Raw genomic sequence first — 21,852 nt, forward strand, 5'->3', positions numbered from 1 at the left:
ATTAGTACTGTGTTCAGTTATTGGTATTAGGGCCAAGAATTGCTTCACTTTTTGGCACTAATGTATCTCAGTCCGCACCCAATAAAAATGACTACATGCATTTGAATGTGTTAGCTCAGATATGTAAGTTTTTTTCTCTGTATCTGTTTGTATCTGCGTACATCCTCTCCTGCAGGACCCTGGTGTTTAAGTGCAGCAGCTACAGACACGCCCGCTGGTGGGGTCAGAGCATCGAGAGCTTCGTGAGGAATCATGGGAAGGCCTTCCTGCGAGACCATCGCTTTGGATCATTTGCGCAGGAGCAGGAAAACATCCCTGCCAAATGGTAACTACAGTGTTAGAGCACAACTACTGGAGCTGTTACTGATGCCGATGTGTTATCAAAAAAGATGGATTTAGTCATGTTTTCTACAAGAAAGCTGGGGCGAAACATAAATAAGATGCAGATTTTCATCTTATTTTTATCTGCCTTCCTTCTGGTAACTATGGAAATGTATTGAGAGGACTGAGCAGTCAACTCTCTCTTATGGCTTCTTTGCCAGGTTCCATGTCTTTTTTTTTTTTTTTTTTGCATTCTCTCCCCCTCAGCTGGCAGAGTCTGTGATATTGAATCATGTGTGTGATAATGACACCACACTGTCTTTGTGCTTCAGCACGGGGCCCGAATGAAAAACGTGCAGTGGTGCTGTGAGCTAATGGAAAAAAGAGTGTTTAAAGAACAGTTATGTCATGATGACACAGCTATGGGTGTAGTCTGAAGCTTGTAAGGGTGTCACAAAGTTAAGAAAGTCAGGAAAGTGAGCAGACAAATGTACTACCATTAGCCTCTCTGTCACTCTTTTTGTCAGTCTGCTGCTTATGATTTGTGGTTTTGTGGCAGTTATGAAGTAAAATGTGACAAGGACAGTGAGCTGTAAAATAGCAGAAGTAGTTATCCATTTACTGTGTGTCATTCAAATTCAAACACTGCATAGGCTTATTTGCCTTTGAGCATATGTGTGCCTATGTGTCAACACAAGCACTCGTGACGATGTCTGTTTTCACAAGTTACTCTGAGTAACTACTGTTTTATTGCAGGTATGTTAATGGAAAGACTTACATGGAGGATGTGGCTGATGCTCTGGAGGAGGCTAAAGAGGAAATCTTCATCACTGACTGGTGGTGAGTTTCAGTGGGTGTTTTGTGTGCATGTGTATGTTGTCGAAGATTTTGTAGAGTGTGAAATGTGTCTGCTGTCAGTGCTGTGAGCAGCCCAGTGAGCTATATCCACCCCGTTTTAACACCTCAAAATTGAGTGCAGCCCCAACCTCAAACATGAGAGAGTAAACAAACACTCAGGGCCTGTGTCATGAAGCAAGTACAGCTCTGTCTTGAGATTGAGCTACCTGGCTTCATTTGTCTTTATTACCTGTCCCTTTGTTGTTGACATGTTTTGATTTGATCCTCTGACCTGAAGCTTAGGTTAGCTGTGCAGCAAACGTTACCATGGTGATCTACTCTCCTTAAAGGTGAATGAGCTTCATGATACCAGGAAACCTAAGTTTAGGGCTTCCTTGTAAACATCAAGCACATCAAGTACATGTGCTTCTCTGTAAAACATGTGCAAAGCCAGTCTTTCTTTAAACGTTTGAGCCCTGCCTTGTTTATATCATGTTTACTAGCTATGACACTTCTTCTTCTTTCATGGCACATTGGTCAGAGGAATAGAGTGAAGCCGCTGAATGGATTGCTTGTTGCGTCACCTGAGTGTGTATGCATGTGTGATCTTGTGCACATGGACAAGACAAACAAAATGAGGATGTACTCAACTAAAAACAGCTTCATAGTACTACTAAAGATCAGAACCTCTGCAGGATACCTTTACGTCCAAAGATAGCAGGCCAGCTCATTAATGTGGCCTCATTATACAGGCCCCATTTGGGAGCTGTACGGTCAAGTAAGTGTACTGTAAGTGTCAAGTATACAGGTGCCTATTTTGGATAAGATAAAGTTGTTTTTTGAGTAGATTGTTTTGGTTAAGATAAAGGTAAAGTTGTTGCCTCCCAAGGTCCTGAGGTGCATACCATGAAATGACATCATTCACAGCTCAATTCTGACATGGAGCCTTCTCCATTGCTATTTCCCCATGTCTCCAATCTCTTCCTCTGCTGTCAATACTCAAACTAGAAAATGCATTTCCGGTGGAAAATGCGTGTGAATGCTGAGAGCTGAATGAATCGCTGAAGCAATGCTTAAAATGGCTGAATTTACTGTTGAAATGAAGAAGAACAAGTTGAAAGGCTGAAATTGTTGAAATGCAGAAGAAAAACTTAAAATTTGAAAGGCAAAAGTCATTGCTGAAGTTTAAAATGGCTGAAATTATCAGAGAGAAAGGGTAGATGTAGAAGTGAAAGTTAAAACCAATAGCTTAAGCATTCATTTGAATAGCAAAATTGCAGATTATGTTGAACATTTCAAAAAGCATAAAGAGTTGAAGAAAGTTGAATCAGCACAAATGTAAAAAGGTTTAAACCTTTTGATAGTTGAATGGTTTCTGTGGCAGAAAGTATGCAGGAGTAGTTACAACACAAACAGGGGTGGAAGCAGAAAGGAAAAACAGCTAAATGCAGGATCAAAAGTTGGAAGTTAAAATGTAAAAGAGGTAGAAACAGTTGAAAGGTAAAATCAGCTGCTGAAGGTTTGACTCAAACAGATAAAATGGACAGAAAGAGGTGTGAAGTCTTAAACGCCGCTTAAAGATAATTCACCTCATCAATTAGTGATTTGTGAATAAGAGGAACCCATGTATCTTGTATTGACAGAAAATTAAGTCAAGAGTTTAATAAACAGCACAGACATCAGAGATCAGCTGATCACAGTCACCTGTTTGTGTCCAACTGCACTCACAGGTTGCCATAGCAATATCAAGGTCTCAGCCTCTACAGAGTCAGATTTTGCTCTGTGCACCTCTTGAACTCCTCCTAATAATTCAAAAACCATAAAACCTATCGATAAAATCTGGTGACTACCAGCACCGAGAGACTTTACTGAACACAGACATATGTTATTTGTGTAGATAAAATGAAAAATGACCACAGTATGGCAGTTTAAAAACTGGCATGCTTTGGCTGTTGTATGAAGACAGTTAAAATGGAGATGAATGGGGCAGTTGAGGGCTCCTCTTGGTGATCAGAGACTGTTGCCTCAAAAACTATAAATCCTATGGAGTCACACTGTGTGACAGAGCATAAAATTATCTACAATTTGAGGTATAAATTGTGTGTGAGAAGTGAAAGGTGTGGGCAGGAGAAGAGTTGAAGTACAAAAATTTGAGGAAAAGTTGAAGGGCTGAAAGCCAGCGCAAAACACACCCATTATAAACTCAGAAATTGCCAAAAATGAGTATGAAATATAAACTACTGTAATTCAAAAACTGTACAAGATATCAAAAAGTCGAATGCAAGTTGAATAGCTGAACTTATTGGGACCTGTTTAAAGTTTAAATGAAGTCTCTAGCACAAAGTATGCTGAAGTAGTTAAAGTTCAAAGAGGCTGAAGTTTTCAAGGATTTGAACATTCTGTCCATTCATTTGAATGGGAAAAAATTTGCAGAAAAAGCTGAATATTTTAAAAAGTAGAAATAGTAGAAAAAAGTTGAATGCAAGCAGGAATGTCCTGAATGAGCTGAACATTTTGATGGTTGAATGGTTTTTCTAGCACAAAGTATGTGGGAGTAGTTAGATGCCAAAAAACGTACGGAAGAATAATAAGTTTATTGAATAATAATAATAATAAAGATTTCAAGAACTATTGTGTGAATGCTCTCAGCATTCACACTAATAAAAGAGAAAAGCACCCAAAAAACTAATCTTAAAAGAGCAGTGTAAGGTTGTTGTCATGGCTACGAGATATGTCATATTTCAGAAATGGTGTGTACATGCACATATCTGCAGTACTTATTGCAAGAGAATCTGCCATCACTCATCTGCTGTATCTGTCTATGCATTCAGCATTAGTCTGAAATCCCTTCTCATGGTTTGAAACAGTTTATACACAAAAGCTCCAAATATAGAGAAGCAATGTGGAAGTATTTAATTATGTAGATGATGCTGTAAAAATAGCATCATGCACCAGATGAACATTATACAGCATAGTTGTAATGGCTTATTTCAGTAGCTTGATAAACACCCCAGCCTTCATCAGACTGTTGCCAAAGAATGGGCTGACAAGTTGACACTGATACCCAGTTAGTGTAGTACATGCTGTTTCACATTACATTATGTATTAACCCACAAGGCCTGGCTCTCTGCAAGGCACTGCAATGGCACCGGCTCTAATTAGAGCCTCATCCATGCACTGAGAATAGAAATACACTGTCAGAAAAGATACAGTCTTCATATCTGTTTACACATCCGCTACATCCCTTTTGTCTCTCTCTGTCTGTCCTGAAAGTACTCTATTTTTTTTTTACCTGTTGAGAGTCACATTCACCACCTGAGAAATTATTGTGTGACCAGTCAGATGACCAAAAACAGCCTGCACTTTGTTTGTGTGCTTGCATGCGTTTCTGTTTGTGCGTATATGATGATGGTTAAGGTCAGAAAAGTGTTGTCAGCACAGCACAAATGTTTTCTTTCAAAACAAAGAAAACCCTCGTTTGTCTCATTTAAAATCTTGTCAGACAGTCACACTTGTACTTAAGTATACCCTGAGGGTAAAATAACCTGGGAAATAGTGTTGCGACACTTAATATGCAAATCTATTATAATGTAATATCAATAACCAGCTCAACTGCTTTGCATATGAGAGAGACTTTTCCTTGCCTTTATTTAATCTGAAGTTAAGTCTTATCACTGTTCTCTTTTTAATGAGTTTTTTTATTGAATTTTCTGATGGGAAATAAACAATATATTTGTCTCCACTGCCACAGTTATAATATTGTTGCCATTGTAATTTCTAATGTAATAGTCCCTCAGAGCCAAATGTGTGACTGTTTGACGTGGCTGAAATCCCTCTGTTCCAAGGCAGTAATCACTGGGCTTATGGTCTTAACCAATGAAGTATCAGTCTGTGTAATGTGAGCCAGTGGTATTGTAGACATGTAAGCTCAGGATGCCAATGTGAGTGACTCATGAGACTATATCATTATGTCATGTCTGTCATATGTACAGTGTTTAAAATATGTTGGTAGCCATAAAGGATCAATGTAAACTTTCCCTTTTGTCCTTTTCCCTTAAAGAGTTGTATTTTTTGCTTGACAGTTATATATATGTATATATATTTTCTCTCAATTTGTTTCTCTGTGCCTCTGTTTGTCCTTGTATCTGTTTCTGCCGTCTCGCTCTCGACCAGGCTGAGTCCAGAGATCTTCTTGAAGAGACCTGTGGTGGAGGGCAACAGATGGAGACTGGACTGTATCCTCAAACGCAAAGCAGTAAGTCATCTTTAATTAGCCCTAAAATTATCCCCTGAGTGGTTTTGAGGACGTCACTGAAGAAAACAGATTCCTTTAGAATTAGAGTTCAGTTTGCCTTTTTAGGTAGTGGAGATAAAACTACCATCCATGACTTCCTTTGTGGTTTATGTTATGAGCCCCTTACAACATACTGAACATGTGAGCAATGGTACATGTGTTCACAGGAGAAAATAATCCTGCGTAGATTAGAAGAAACTGGTGGGTCATTTGCAAACAAAAACAACTGTAGGTGCTCACTATTTGAGTAAGCAGAGTTCATAACCTGGGATGTGGGGGAGGATAAATGATAAATTCTGTACATACCTATTATTGATGAAGGGGCATGTCATTAGGGTCTTCTGAGGGTAAGAACATTGATATTTACTTATTTACTTATTTATTTACTAAATTACTCCACTGCATTTTTCTGACAGCTATATGTACTAGTGTAGTTACTTTGCAGATTTAGAGGTTACATTATTTGGTTAATGATACATTGTGGTGGAAAATTGGCTGACCTAAATCAGCTACAACATTTAAATGCTGCTATGTATACATCGGAAATAATAATCTGAAAACATAATATATGTTACTGTAATATACAGCAGATTGCAGTGCTGCCTAATGAGTACTGCTGAGTCCTAATATTTCTATACTGTTACTTCAGTGAAATTTTGTATGCAGAACTTGCCTATTGGTAACAGAATTTCTACAGAGCTATTTTTACCTAAATGTTTTACTAGAGTGTTCGTAAGTAAAATTGTATGAATATTCTGCCAACAGCAACAGGGAGTGCACATCTTTGTGATGCTGTATAAGGAGGTGGAGCTTGCCCTGGGCATCAACTCAGGCTACAGCAAGAGGACCCTGATGCACCTGCACCCCAACATTAAGGTAAATGAAGGGATAATGTGTTTGGAAAGAGGGCGCTGTGGGGTTTACTTTTTTTGTAACTCCTATAAGTTTATTTTGTCCTAACATACAAATGCATGTGTGCTGTGTTTCAAACGTTTGTGGTCCAGGTGATGCGTCATCCAGACCACGTCTCCTCCTCCGTCTATCTGTGGGCACATCACGAGAAGATCGTCGTCATTGACCAATCGGTGGCTTTCGTGGGCGGGATCGACCTGGCGTACGGTCGCTGGGATGACAGGGAGCACCGGCTGACTGATGTCGGCAGCGTGACGCGCTCTGTGGCCCTGGAGCAGCAGGTTGGGCGCACAAACACACACACAACTAATTAAACCTGCTGTCTGTGGTTTGGAGTTATGGGCAATAAATGCAGTTCTCCCCTCCTGACAAATGGTTCGAATATGAGTGGAGGGAGCAGAGGAGAGGAAATGGAGAAAACTATTTCATTCAGACTCACACAGTTGCACACTGGGAGAATGACAAAGTGGCACGGTGTCTACCCTGTGGTGACTGTGTGTGTGCATAAATACAGAACATGAAGAGCAAACACTTCAGCAGTGCCAGCTATCTAACAGGCCTCTTCATGTTAACAACACATACACAGGCAGATACACAGTCTCATACACGCCTACACAAACATATTCTATACTCTTGACCTCACATTCAAAATATATATTTACTTACCCTTAATACAATAAAAACTTAACCCCTCTTCTAGATTTGCAGTAGATTTAGATCTGAGCAAGCTGTCTGAACAGCTACTGTACAGTTACATCAATACTCCATGAAAATTGCCACAATTATATTGAATACATTAGTGTCCTACAAAGGATGAACCCTTTAAATGAGTACAGGCTTTCACTAAATTGCCACCTTCTGTGTCTCAAGAATAGTAAAAATAGCTTTATTTCCATTATATTTTTTGTGAATATTCATAGTTTCCAGCTAAATTCTGATCTTGTAGGGCCTCCCAAAGATTCTACAGAAGATATCATATATTGCAAGGTTGAAATACTCCTAAGGGAATAAATCCTTTTAAATTTAAAGAAGTTATGACTTGTCTTCTAGTACTTTTACACACACAAAACCCACAGCTCTTAACTGTAATTTTAACCTGTCCTCATTAACCTTATTATCCTGCACTATGTTATTTATATTGCTGTTGTTTTTATTGGCTTTAGGCTGGTTCCACCAATGCTCCGTCCAGTAAGAGCGTGCCTCCTGTTGATGGCATCTCCCAGAGCAACGGACGAGGGACGCCGCCCAGTGACCCGGTGGACTTGCCCAAGCTGAAGGGGATCGGTCGCAACAGGAGGGCTCGCTTCAGCCTGTACAGACACCTGCATAAACACACTCTGCAGCATGCAGACAGTGTCAGCAGTGTGGACAGCGCAGGTGTGTTTGTGTGAGGAGAGAGAGAAAGAATATGAAAGAATCAGAGTGAGAGCATTAGTAAGGGATCGGTTTTGGCAAAACATGCTCTACTACCTCCACCTCTACATCAGTGTGTTGGTGTGGGTGAGAATGGGTGAATCAGAGGCACAGAGTAAAGATCCTTGATATAAACGTACTACATACTGTGAGTGCAGTCCATTAACCAAAATATTTTGATTCTGTTTGTGTGTGTATGTGTAGGGAGTGGTTCTGTGCAAAGCCTGAAGACAGGTGTTGGAGAATTACAGGGTAACACTCGCTTCTGGCATGGAAAAGACTACTGCAACTTTGTCTACAAGGACTGGATCCAGCTGGAGAAACCTTTTGATGGTCTGTAACACACACTCACACACACTTTCTTATTCAGGTCTTACTCTGAAAAGTTTGAAGCATTTGTTTTGCTTTTTTCTCTCTATCCCTCCACACCGAACCCGCTGACCCCGCTGTACGTCCTTCTGCCATCCTCTTTACTCTTCGCACTGTCCCACTGGATCTTTTATCCATCTGTGTTTTCTCTCCATCTCTTTGCTGCCTTATCTCAAGCCTTCTCCCATCTTCACCCTTTTTATTAATTTTCTTTCTCTTCCCCTCTGTGCAGACTTCATCGACAGATATACCACTCCCAGAATGCCTTGGCATGACATTGCTTCAGTGGTTCATGGCAGAGCCGCCCGGGATGTGGCCAGACACTTCATTCAGCGCTGGAACTTCACCAAGGCAGCTGAAGTCTCTTTGTTGGCAAAAATTTAACCGCCTTTTCAGACAGGCAGCTGATTACTGGGGTTATTTGATACAGGGCAAGAACAGGGTTGTAATTACAGCAAGCAGAAGAAAATAGATGTGAAATTGAAGTGGGGAAACACTAACTTGGCTAAATAATGGGGAGTTTTTGGCTGGAACAGTGGAAAAATGCCTTAATCCTCACACTCATGCGTTCCATGGCAGCAGCTTCTCCAGAGTTTTCCTGTTTTTACCTTTTTTCCATTTCTCCCCTAACTGAATCTATATTAATCCCCTCTCTGCGGAAATTCTCCGACTCTCTCTCCTACAGATCATGAAGCCAAAGTATCGCTCTCTGTCTTATCCATTCCTACTGCCCAAGTCTCACTCCAGTGCAGATGACCTCAGATACCAAGTCCCTGAGTGCGTCGATGCCAAAGTGCAAGTAAGAGAACTGGCCAAGTACCCTTTTCTGTCTGAAAAATGTAGTGGAAATGGTCTTTAAAATTACACAAAATGAGAAAATGGGACCCAAAAAAAGCAAAACCATGGACCAAACCCTAAAAAGAACCACTGGTAGGAAAATTACAGAGAAAATACAAGAACACATAGACTATAAACTCCCACTTTCCCACACTTATCTTCTGCTTCTCCCAGTCTGCAAGTACTGCTGGAAAGAGATAAAAGTGGGCAAACATAAAAAAAAAATAAATAAACTCTCCATGGGCCAAAAAGTTACATAACTGCAGAGGTTTGCATTTGCCATTGACTCTTAAGGTTTTTTAGCCTAAAGGAGTGAGATGAGTGAGATGTTTGACTAAAATAAGAAGGGCATGAAGATCCTGTTATAAGTCCATCATGTTTTTGCTTTTTAAGAGACAACGTTATTTTTCCCTTCATGTTCACTTCTTTAATGTTTGATTTTGACCTCCTCTGTAACACAATACACAACTTTTCTGTTTGTATCTATTAAAACTACCCCTGATAATGCTCAATAATTTAGCATTTATTTATTAAATTTGTTCATATGAGAGGCTAAGACCATCCGAGAGTAATTGTGAATGTATGTCAGTTATAATGTTTTTCACACAAGCCTGATAAGTTCCGTAATGCTTTACTACATATGTTGTAAGAACCACAGAGGCCTTGTTGCCATTACTTCTCATTTCTTCTACATTTAGTGTTATACTTACAGTATTTGTGTACAAATATTCACACTGGTGATGAAATAGGTGCAAGCCTGTGTTAGAATTACTGCTTTAATAATCCTCTGTATATGTAAGGTATTGCGGTCATCAGCAGACTGGTCAGCAGGAATAAAGTACCATGAGGAGTCCATCCATAATGCCTACATCCAGGTCATTGCCAAGAGCAAACACTACATCTACATAGAGGTAAGGCCAGGATGTGAGGATAAAAGACAAATGCTGTTTTTAGAGGTGTAGTTTATACAACTCAGTCCTGGGGGAAAAGCTGTTCGCTCTTGTTTATTTGTCAGTGCATTTAAAATACTGATTGTAGTACTGATGGTATATAAAGAATGCTTCATAGGTTTAGTAATAATGTCAGTAATGAGATAACTCCATTGAGAATCACTCTGATGTCAGTAATTTTGTTAGTGGAGTGTTTTTTAGTGACTATCTCATTGTGGGATGAAAAGCTTCATTACTCAGTAACAGGAAACTGTACTTGTGAACTTAAAGATTGAAGACCATAAGCATTTCTCTCTGGGTTTGTGTCTCTCCCTCCTCTCTTTTCAGAACCAGTTCTTCATCAGCTGTGCCGACAACAGGACGGTCTACAACAAGATTGGAGACGCCATCATTGAACGGATCATCAGAGCACACAAGTACTTCCCTTTATTTGAAGTAGTAGTAGTACTTGTGATTACAGGAAGGACGTTTTATGCACTGCATATGTATACAAGATTATACTCTCTCTGGTTCTGCTTCTTACAACAACACTGCAAGTCTGCATCTTTATTTAACTGATGTGTGTTTGCTCACAGGGAGGGCAAGAAGTACCGTGTCTATGTGGTCACCCCTCTGCTTCCTGGCTTTGAGGGGGACATAACCACAGGGGGTGGGAATGCCATTCAGGCTGTCATGCACTTCAACTACAGGTAAACCACATAAGCTTTAGACTAAGTCTGAGTTTTATACAGAAAGAGGAAGAGTGAGGGGAAATGAGACAGCATAAGTGGAAGTATCATTGTAATTGTATAGTAGTTAATTTCTTTCAAGTTGATTGAAGCCTTGGATGTGCATGTACAATATTTATATCTCTTTTGATGAGTTTAAATCCCTTGTCTCTTCAGAACCATGATCAGAGGAGAGTACTCCATCATCTCCCAGCTGAAAAGGGAGAGTAAGTACAAGAATAAACTATAATATTAACTGTTTTGATACCTCATATTAAGGTTAGAGTTGGAAAACTTTCATTCTTTTAATCTTCTGGCTCTTATATTCCTCCCCTCCTCTCCTCTGTTTCCTAGTGGACGACCAGTGGATGAACTACATTTCCTTCGCTGGTCTGCGGACTCACGCTGAGCTGGAGGGACGCCTGGTCACAGAGCTCATCTACGTCCACAGCAAGATGCTCATCGCAGATGACAACACAGTCATTATTGGTAAGTCTGTCTCTCATCTGCTGTCTCACCTCCTTCTTCTTCTTTATTTTCCTTTCGCTTTTTTTTTTACGGGCTACTATTTGGGGCAACTAACCACTCTACCTTGACACCATCAAAATGTGATGAATTTCTATTTCTCTTTCTTTCACCATGTGTGTAGCTAATAAATGTGCATGTTGATACTACTAAAATGTGTTGTGTTACATAGCTCTGTTGTGCCACCTGCTGGCTCAAATGGTGCAGTTCACTTTCACAGTACTTTCAACAACCATCAACAAAAGAAAAACAAAAAAACTAAAAAACAAACTCTAATATCTGTCTCTCTCTTAAAATGCCACTCATTTTGTGTTCACCTATAGACAACACAGTATTAATAAGCTAAATCAAACAAAATCTGATCAGTGTATTTTTGGTTTTTATTCTTCGGTAGGGGCACATCTCCATTGATCAATCTGTTTGCAGAGCTTAGGCTCGCTCATTTATAAAATCAGTAAATTATTGTTATTCGCAACATGATGAAGATGTAATAGCAATAGAAAGTCAGATGAATGCAAAGATTCAGTTCCACTGGTAGTCTTTTGTCTTTGTTTCAGGTTCTGCTAACATCAATGACAGAAGCATGCTTGGTAAGCGTGACAGTGAGGTGGCAGTGATTGTTGAGGACTCCCAGAAGGTGGCCTCTGTGATGGATGGACAGGAGTATGAAGCTGGACCCTACGCACTCCAGCTACGCCTTGAATGCTTCAGGTATGTGTGCTTGTGTGGACTGTATGTGTGCATGAACCGGACAGAGAGGGACACGTTTCAGACTCGCAGTGTCATAAAAAGCTGATTATTTTAATTGTCTTATTTTGTCATTTAAACCTGTCATTTAAACCTGTGTACATTTTTCAGAAGTCTCAGTGTAAATCTGAAATCAAAAAAAATATTCTCTAGTGTGACAAAATGACTTAAATCACCTTTTACATGTGTTTTTTCCTTCTCTCTGTCTCTCCCTCTTTATCCCTCTCTCTCTCCCTCCTTCTCTCTGAACAGGACTATCCTTGGAGGTCACACTGACACCAGCATTGACCTGTCTGACCCCATCAGTGATCGGTTCTATAAGGAGGTGTGGATGACCACAGCCGGCCGCAATGCCACCATTTATGAGAAGGTAGGTTGAACAAAATGGTTTATGGGTGAATGGTTCACCCATTGGTTCAGCTTTTATCAGTCTGAGCTGTGCTCTGTCACCGCAGTTGTACTGGCTCAGTATTATGTTCACAATTTTTCAAGTCTGCAGCCAAGTCTACAGTCCTCAGTCTGTGCAAAAATACATTCCAGTAGTAAGTTCAGCTGAAGCTAATATGAGGCATTAACAGTCTGAATTTATCAGATCAAGTGGGTATCCTCCAAAAGTATAGGAAAGGCTTCATTTTAAGGCAGCATCAGTACATACTGTATGTGTGTTTTTCTGCAGGTATTCCGCTGCCTTCCTTCGTCTCTGGTGAGGAACATGTCTGAGCTGGAGCAGTACCAGTCAAAACCAGGCTTGGCCCAGTCTGACCTGACCCGTGCTCAGGAGGAGCTGCGCAAAATCCGAGGCTTCCTGGTCCAGTTTCCTCTGGACTTCTTGTCTGAGCATAACCTCATGCCCTCTGTTGGAACAAAGGAGTCCATGGTCCCAACTGAGATCTGGACATAAAGGAACGTGAAAACCACTGCCAAACTACTTACACATCCAAACCGAACTATTTCATCGGTGACATCTCCGGATTGTGATTATGATCGAATGTGTATATAATCAAGATGCAGATTTAAGCTCTCTTCTGAACTGATATGACTGCTGGGCATTGACAAATCTCTCAGATCTGTTTCTACTGAAAAACACTAAGCAGTAGTTACAGCTTAAAAGGGTAAGCACTAAGTCTTGGAATATATGAAGAACAAAAAGGCATCACTATTGGGGACTACAGAAATGGCATTGTGACTGCATTTATCTTATGGAGAAAAAAAACACAAAAAAACAGGCATATGAACTTTGGGTTTTGGGAATCAACTCTGGACACTTGCACCTTTTGGACTGTTGGAAAAGCTCACAAGACAGCAGCGGTTTCTAAGGGACCAGGGTGAGGCACTCACTAAAAAATTGGACAACAGTGCTAATAAATATTCATCTCTTGGTTTTAAAGATGTAACAAAATACAGAGAGATGATGCATGTGATTTACTGAGTTTGTGACATATGCTCGTGAGGTCCATTAGTGCTAAATACGCTGTATATGTGTACACAGAGGAGTTGTTGAGCTTGCATACGTGCTGCTTTAGACAAGTTTGAAATATTATTTCAGATGTATCAGATGTATTTTTGAATCCAAAACATGTGCTTGCTCTTCACCGTGGTCGCACATGCACAGAGACAATTTTACTGGTTCAACAGTGGCGCATGATTTACTAACTACGCTTGAATCTTGTTAACACGATTGCCATGATGCATGTACCAATCACAACTCCATCAGAGATATTTTATTTAATGTCAGAGATGTTTTGTGAGAGGTAATTATTGACACGAGATAAAAACCTTCTATACTGCTGAATTCAAAAGTGAATCAAAGAGAACTGTGTTCAACTCAGTTTGTCGCACTGTGTGTGAAGATTATCATGGCTGAGGGAGTAAGATCAAAGCGAGAAATTGTTGTGCCGGTGGCCAACATTAGAGGCTGGATGAGACAATCTGCCCACAAATTCAAAGATGCAGTTTCTTCTTTGCTCAATAGATGGTGCTAGCTTCTCAAACACACAGTACACAGTAGTGGGACAGCTTGAGGTGAAACTTTCACATCTCCTGCCTGTTTATCTGCCTGGCATTCTATTAATTGCAAAACATACAGCATATAGTCTTTGAGACCATGTAAACTATGAAAATAAAAACAATATTTTCCACATAGCATGCAACCGATCCCAGAGGTAAAGTTTTCACATGAGGATACAGTTTGAAATTGCTCATGTCTCCAGTTTTCTGGCAGTTCCAGCTGTGTTTTGTTTTCTTATGGTGTGTGACCTATGAGGCAAATGACTAATTTTGTACATGCCAATGTCTGGACTTTGTTTTCATTTTTAACCTCACTGTCAGAGAGTCTTCTTTGATCACCCAACCCCCTCGAATGTGAAGTTAAATAACCACTCCTTCAGAACTCAGCTGTGCTTAGTTATCCCAACAAGCACATTAAAATGTCACAGCAAATAATCAGTCACAGATCTTCACTAATGAAACAATAAAGGCAGGAGCCGGAGTTGCAGGAAGGAGGAGTCCGGTTCTGTGAATATTCTCATTCAGAGGAGGAGGAGGAGTCCGGTAAATCGACAACACAAATAGCTTCATTTGGCAGAGAACCTTGCTTTTCTCATGAAAGCGTTACACCTGTGAATCAGTGGCATTTATTTAACAGAAATGACAAGTGCATTGTACAGGAACTTTTTTAATGGGACCAGGAAATTGATAATGTTCAGAAACATTATGCTCTTTGCCTAAATAGAGACAAGAAATTGTTTGAAATTGTTTCAATTTTTATCAATTTTGACAACATCGCCTGCATTGTTTACCCATACTATCATTGTCAGTGCATTATTTATGGAATATGAATCATTTAACATTCTTTAAACATTTATTGTTTAAAATGAATAAGGCCTGGTTGTATGGATGGTTGTGGATTTGTAATTAAGCCTTTATTTCTTTATCATAACCATCATGCAGCAGTCTTTTCTGTCAACTTTCTGTGTCCCGTGACCTCAGTTTAGCTGGTCTTGCTTCCACTCTGTTAATGTACAATACCTTTTTTGTACAGTTGTAGGTGTCTCTAATTTCTATTTGTTCATTTAACACAGTGTAACTCATAATTTAAATGGCTAACAAATAAAAGATATCTTTTGAATTTTTGTTTGTTTCATCCCATGAAAATAATGACAGTAGGAAATTTAAATAAATATACCAGCACCAGCAGTAATGACCCGGTCAGACTGCAAGGCCGTTTGCATTTGAGATTGGTATTCCTCAGAAAGATAAATACAAACCTAACAAAGAATTCTTTGTCCACCTGTTTACAGTTTGTTTTCAACTTTTAGTTTCTTGTGCAACAAAAATATGTTTAACTTGTTTCCCAAGTCACAACTCTTGATTGGTGGCCAACAGTGACTTATCTCATAACTTATCTCTTGCATGACACATCAGCAAAATAAACCATATTTTTTTTTTTATAACTGGTAACATATTCAATTATCAAAACAAAGCAAGTTAATGTAAAAGCTTCTTGATCTTTATTCAATATTTTCTAGAATTTTGTAGTTGAAACATTTTTGAGAAATCACATTATTTAAAAGACACAAACTGGGTTTAACAGCAAGAGCAGTCTGGCTATACATAGGTTCCCAATATTATCAATATTATTAGCAGTTTATGAATATCAGTATTAAGTATTTTCCTGCTGAAATTGTAGAGCAAGCTACTGTAAAATTTAAACAAGCATGAGGCTGCTGATTCTCAAGAAATCCATCTGCTGCGCCGGTCAGTGCCAGTTTGCATGTTAAAATGAACATCAGGAAGATGATGATAGACTATCCACTGGTTTTATTAGTGTTGTTAATCACAGTATAATGCAATAGTATTCATTGGAAAAGGGCTATTATACTGTGCAATTAAACAAAATAATTAAACATAGGCAAGTCAAGACATAAAGTACAAAGATGGCTTCTTTAGAAACACATACGGAACCTAAGGATTATACATGAACGAGATCTCCCAGAAGCTGGAGAGAAATTCTATGAAAAATGGCTCACACCTGAGAACAGAGCTGCTCAACCACAGGAATATAGCCACAGGGTTGGTTGTGCCTTTGACTGCAAAGAAAATGATTCATACCATGGAAAGAACTGGTAGGATCAAGATCCCCATTTCCTTCTTTGGAAACAGGGTTCTCATGGGAATTTGTGTATTTAAGACTAAAAATGTATTTTTAGTCTTTTTGCTCACATGAAGTGTTTTAATAGCAGCCGCTGAACTTCAACACACATGATTAGAATTCTCCTGCTCATTTCAGAGTGTGAGAAGAAGTTTAATGAAGAAATAGCATGAGCCAAGTGGCTATTGATTGATAGAAATTATGTTTGTCAGTTTGGTTGTTAGTCTGGAATGTCTTTAAGCAGATTTCTCATTGCGCACTCTCAAGGAAGACAATCTTTTGTCTGCTTGCATACCTTTGGCAAGCAGTTTTACAACGTCTATTAACCGTCAAAACATTCTCTAATACATTTAGTTTGAACTGATGACTTACAGTGTGAATGGATTCAAGTGATTTCAACTGTCATTTTCCTCATCAGTAGTGAATATTTTTTTTGGCAGGTGTTCTGGCAGGTGGTGGTAGGTAGGAGGTTGCTTAAAGGGGCACTTGAAGTTCAGTTCACTCATCATAAAGAATACTGCCGTCAGCCTGTGAAACTAAAAGTTTAATGTCTTTTCTGGCTCTGGAGGGAGCTTTCCAACGTCCGAAAAAAATGACCTCTGAGTATTTAACAGGAGGAGTCCTGCTTTACAAAATCAGGGATTGGAGTTTGGGAGAGGTGAGGTCTAAACATTATTGGAAATGTGGGATCCCTCCACCAGTGAAAGCAATGACTGAAAATATTTTATTGTGTGATTTATTAACGGCACACAGACAGCAGTTTAGTAATGTAGTGGTAAGGAGTGAGCTCAGTTTAACTATGATTTATGGCTACTGCTCTGTATATAGACCTGTCAGTCTCAGTGATACTACCTGGTTAAATACAATTTACTGTTTTTACTGTTGGGTGGTTTAATCTATAATAATGTATCGTAGTAATCACAGTATAGTGTAGTCTATTATATTTGAGATGTCAGATAAATGTAGAGGAGTTAGAAGTAGGAATATTTCACTATGAATTGCAGTAGAGTAGAAGTAACTATACTGAACTACACTCTACCACTGGTCAGGATATCCCCACTTCTGCTGTTTCAGTGTTGACTGTTCTTTTTTTTAAAATTTTACAATCTGTCCCTTGTGAGGCCTTAAACTTTATGAAAGTGCAGTATGCTAAACTGGTAGAACATCATAAAGATTATGTTTAATTTAGTCATCAGAGGTGGACAAAATAACAAGAGCACGTGGCCAATTAATGCAGTCCAATCCAACAGTCCTGCAGTACAATTCATAAAGCTTAAACTGTAACTAACTGTGTAGTTGTGGCAGTGGATCACGTGATATTGCAAGATGTTTCCTTTATTTTGTCCTATTGTCTTTAACCTATGACTAAAGACTCCTATGAGTAAAGACAAGGATGAGTAAAGATAAGGACTGGGGAAACTCACTTGGAACTTGTGCTAATTGTGAGAGGAAAACATATATCTTCATACATATCTATCTTTTCATCTTTGTTATGTTTTTATTTAAAAGGAAATAAAATAAAATGAAAACAACATAACATAAAGATGGATCATTTCTGTTTCCCTAAAATAAAATAATGAAATAAGTAAACAGATTTCAAACGATATACCCTCCTTGAGAGAAGTGACCTGCGTCATTAAAGTGCCATTTAATAGATGGGTGCTGCTCTATTTCAAAATACAGAAAGTATGAGGATCGTTGAAAAGCAAACAGAAAAGTTTGGGAGTCCCTTCTGCCTCAGCAAACTCCGCCCAGTAACAGGCGTGGTTTGCTAAGGCAGTGCGCTCCCTCCTCCTTCCCTCCCTCCCTCCCCCCTGTATAATCACTGGCTGTCACAGTAGCGGCCGCTAGACAAACGCTAGCAGCAAACTACTCTCCACGGCCCCTTCACCTTTCTCTCCGAACCGTCTAAATCCCGCAGACATGGACCCGGATGGGCTGACGTTCACGGCGCTCTCGCTTCCCACCCTCCGCGTGTTTGCGCTCTAGCCGTGCGCTCCCGGCCCGAAGGCACGTCCCGCTGCTGACCCAGACGAGGGGAGGCTGTTATTATTTTGTCGCCTGCTGAGACATCACTGTGTAGCAGAGAGAGAGGGAGAGAGAGGGAGAGGGGACAGTAGAGACTGAGCAGCAGAGAAGGACCGCACAGTCGTGACAGCAAGAGGCCGTTTCAGGATACAGGGCAAACTGAGAGCGGCTTTTTGTGTCCTCCATCATGGCGAGTGACTCTCCAGCTCGGAGTCTGGACGAAATCGACCTGTCCGCTTTGAGGGTAAGATGACTTGTGACATTTCACCTTTTTTATTTATTTATCTTTTTTTTTAAATGTTGCTTCATCCGAAACAAACTGGTGTGTGCGTGTCGTGCGCGCCCGTGCGTCTCTTTCTCCTTTTCCCTGCACCTGACAGCGCTCCCTGAATAGCAGCCGGCAGGAGAGCAGAGGAGGCTGCGAGAGGCGGATGTGTGGGAGACGGACGGGCAGCCAGGCCGCTACAATGTGTCAAATTATAGATCAAATTATATATAGACATTAACTAACATGACAGACAGCTGGCTCTGAAGGCTTATCTTCATTCTAGTCAGTGACACAGGAAGGTTGATGGTGTGTGTGTGGTAGATTGAGGTTGTAGCTGTGATTTTGCTGACCTGGATGGGGGGGTGGGGGGGACTCAGACAGCAGTGGAATTTAACCTATTTCTCCCACACACTGCTGATACTACGGGCTTTTGTGTTAGAGTGTGTTTCTTGATTTCAGATTTTACCAGATTTTACTGCCCCCCCCCCCAATTGCTGTGTATGTGAGAGAGAGTGCCAACCTACCTGTAGTCACTGTAGCCTACTCTCCCATCAAAGCTGAACCCTTGCATGCTGCAATAGCCAGTTCTTTTGTTCATCGAATGTGTGCTGCAAACCACGACACACACTCACACAAACAGCCTCCTGCGCTTGTGTTTATGCGTGGATACCCATGTTTTCGCTTCGCTAGGCATGTGTGTGTGATTCTTAGTGTGTGTGTTTCTAATGTGTGGGTGTCTGCCAGGCTGAGAGTCAGCTGCACACAAGTAAGAGATGCTGCACATGAGAAAAAGAGCTCCGGCTTAAAGACCTGTTTGCTGCTCTTGAGAAATCAAAACCACATTGCGCAGACACACACAATGCAGTTGCTGTCTGCCTTGCCTGTGTTCACCTGCCTCTCTGTCTGCTTGATTGTGCCCCCTTGTCCATTTTTTAGACCCTGGTTCTGCCCGTCTTTACCTGCCTCTTTGCCTCCCTTCATGACTGTTTGCTTGTCTCTGTGTTCCTGCTTCAGTCACAACTGCTTATCCATCTACCTGCATGCCAGTCCTCCTTTTTGTATCAATTTTATTGTGTGTTTTTTTTACTGCCCCCCCCCCCCCCCCCCCCCAAACATCTTGTCTGACTGACTGAATGTACCTCCCCGTTTATCTGCCAGCTGCCCTGTCTTTTAGCATTATCTCCCTCTGCCCACCTCCCTGCCCTGGCTGCATGAAGAGTGATGCTCACAGGGGAGGTGAATGAAAGTGTCGACAACACACGCTACTTTCAAGGTTGGCACCCTAGTGTGTTTTAGGAAGAATTGGTGGTAGAGCGGAAAGGAGAACATGAAAGAAAATCGGAGACAGACAGAGGAGATGAAGAGGAATGAGGAAGAGGAGGGATAGTGTTCCTTCAGAGGTGTGTCAAGCGTCTGTCTCAGTGTGACTCAGAGGCAGCTACAAGGACACATGCATGGTTCACGTAATTGTTTTTCATGTATTTGAAGTAGTGACCATGTGACACCTCTTTTATGTTGCACACTCATAGTTAAAAAAGACCCTAAAAGGTTCTTTGGCCAGGATCATAAGTATTTTTGAAACATGACACAACCCCTCAGATCTGCACATGGGTCTCTCATCTCCAACTCTTGTTGTGCAGCCAAGCTTTGTTTAAATTTTAGTGGTAAGCCCAAGGAAATTTCCATTTAATGATGTTGTGCAACCACAAATGGGTTTGAATGTTTGACACAGTTAAAACAGTACATGTAGGCTATTGCACAAATGTGCAACATGCGTTTGGCCTCTGAGCTTCTGTGGAAAGGTTTTATTTGACAAGTGTTTGATTGTAGCCTAAAATCCTGGGTTTCCACAGAAGTCGTGAAAAGGCTGAGATTAATCCCTCAACATGTCTCGACATGTCTGAAACAAATACACGCTTTCATATGACATAGTGTACAGTTAACCACTGGATTGTGTGTGTGTGTTTGTGCACGTGTGAAAGGGGGGTGGGTGGTGTAGGGGGATCATAGGGCACAGTTTGCTGTGTTTTGCACTCAGCTGCATTTAGGCACACACCACACACACACACACACACACACACACAGTGATACGAAGAGTCAGACAGAACTGAGTGGGAAGTAGAGTGGAGAGAGAAGTGGCTTTTCATGTTTGCTGTCTCTGTGCTTTTCCCCTTTTTCCCTCTGTCTTTTTCTCTCTTGCTCTCTTTTCTTATGCCATGTCTGGTCTCTGCGACATTTGCTGGTGTCGCACATCAACCCCCTAGCAGCACCTGTATAGATGCTGCATGTTTCACTCGAGTGGGGAAAGGCCGCAAGTTAGACGCAGTCGCAGACGTGACACCTCTATTTCCTGTGTTAGTGTGATTCATAATGACAGCCAAGAGACCAGAAGAGGTCGAAACACTGTGGTTTTTATACAGACAGTGGTTTTTATGTAAAGTGATACGGGCACGTGCGCACACACACACGCAGGTCAGAGGCGTCAGAGGCACGGGTTCATCCAGTCAGCTGATGAGAGCAACAGATGGTGAACCAGCAGGAAGCGTAGCCACAGAACCACACACGCAGGCACGCACTCACTCACACACTGGCAGCGGACAAGTGCGCTGTGCCTGGACTCAGGTGTGAGAGCTGTGATGAAAGAGAGAGCAGGTGAGGATGAAGGGATGGTGACAGGGTCAGAGAAAGACAGAGGGGAAAAAAGACGCAGAGGGGACAGAGCAGGATCGATGAGGATTCGGAGAGAGAAGCGGGACGTGGGAAGATGAATGTGGCTTAGAAAGACAATGAGAGACAGAGAGAAGAAGGAGAAGAAAAGCGACAGAGGCTCTGCTCAGGCTAAAGGTGGAGATGTGACCAGTGACCAAAGTAGTCCAAGGCTTGGGCCTCTCTCCAGATCTCCTCCCTCCCTCCCTCTCCATCCCTCATTGCCCAGTAAGGCCACATTCCTCGGCCCCGCACCACCGACGCCATAGTAACGGGGCCACAGCAGTGCCCAAGGCTTACACAGAGCTTATTCATGAATAGTCCATATACTGTATGGCAGTCTGTCGCTGAGAAATGCCCCTCTCCCTCCCACCCTGCTTTCCACTCTGCCTTGCTGCTTCTAGTTGACCTATTTTTCCCCCTAAGTCACTGATGGAGCCGCATCAAGTATTTAATTCTCTGCTACACTGATACAAGCAATAAGATATACAACTTGGCTCAGCATGCACAAAAATGTGAAGCTCCTAATTTGAATCTGCCAAATTTCATTAGTAATCAGTGACATTTTAATAGAGGTCTCCTTTTTCTGACTTGCTAGCTGATTTAAGAACATAGTAACTCAGGCTCTACCAAGTAAAGGGAAGATTTGTGCTCTTAAACATACAGAAATTCTCTCATGCACAGGAAGAGAAGTAGTGTATGTTTCCAGCATGTTTCCAGTTGTTTCTATTTGGTGTAAGCACAGTTTCTGAGTAGGTAAAGTAAATGAAATGCAAGGAAAAAGACAT

The 21,852-nt window shown here is 41.0% G+C and overlaps 2 protein-coding genes across 4 annotated transcripts in view; both read left to right on the forward strand.

The window, feature by feature from the left end:
• The window catches only part of pld1a (phospholipase D1a), a 30,616-nt gene extending 17,715 nt beyond the window's left edge, over positions 1 to 12,901 (forward strand). For all 3 annotated transcript variants that reach the window (XM_018663618.2, XM_018663620.2, XM_018663619.2), the window contains 17 exons: positions 176 to 325; positions 1,078 to 1,161; positions 5,332 to 5,413; positions 6,218 to 6,328; positions 6,457 to 6,645; positions 7,528 to 7,741; positions 7,982 to 8,110; positions 8,379 to 8,497; positions 8,832 to 8,945; positions 9,784 to 9,894; positions 10,261 to 10,349; positions 10,509 to 10,622; positions 10,818 to 10,867; positions 10,995 to 11,129; positions 11,723 to 11,876; positions 12,165 to 12,282; positions 12,589 to 12,901. In XM_018663618.2, the coding sequence (XP_018519134.1) occupies positions 176 to 325; positions 1,078 to 1,161; positions 5,332 to 5,413; positions 6,218 to 6,328; positions 6,457 to 6,645; positions 7,528 to 7,741; positions 7,982 to 8,110; positions 8,379 to 8,497; positions 8,832 to 8,945; positions 9,784 to 9,894; positions 10,261 to 10,349; positions 10,509 to 10,622; positions 10,818 to 10,867; positions 10,995 to 11,129; positions 11,723 to 11,876; positions 12,165 to 12,282; positions 12,589 to 12,813 (2,188 nt within the window). In that variant the 3' untranslated portion in view covers positions 12,814 to 12,901. The remainder of the gene's footprint in view (positions 1 to 175; positions 326 to 1,077; positions 1,162 to 5,331; positions 5,414 to 6,217; positions 6,329 to 6,456; positions 6,646 to 7,527; positions 7,742 to 7,981; positions 8,111 to 8,378; positions 8,498 to 8,831; positions 8,946 to 9,783; positions 9,895 to 10,260; positions 10,350 to 10,508; positions 10,623 to 10,817; positions 10,868 to 10,994; positions 11,130 to 11,722; positions 11,877 to 12,164; positions 12,283 to 12,588) is intronic.
• A 4,976-nt stretch (positions 12,902 to 17,877) lies between these two features.
• tnika (TRAF2 and NCK interacting kinase a) overlaps positions 17,878 to 21,852 on the forward strand; it is a 57,058-nt gene continuing 53,083 nt past the window's right edge. The window contains 1 exon segment of the mRNA XM_051078253.1: positions 17,878 to 18,334. Within this exon segment, the coding sequence (XP_050934210.1) occupies positions 18,278 to 18,334 (57 nt within the window). The 5' untranslated portion in view covers positions 17,878 to 18,277.

The sequence above is a fragment of the Lates calcarifer genome, linkage group LG19 (assembly GCF_001640805.2).
Source record: "Lates calcarifer isolate ASB-BC8 linkage group LG19, TLL_Latcal_v3, whole genome shotgun sequence".
NCBI classification, from domain to species: Eukaryota; Metazoa; Chordata; class Actinopteri; family Centropomidae; genus Lates; species Lates calcarifer.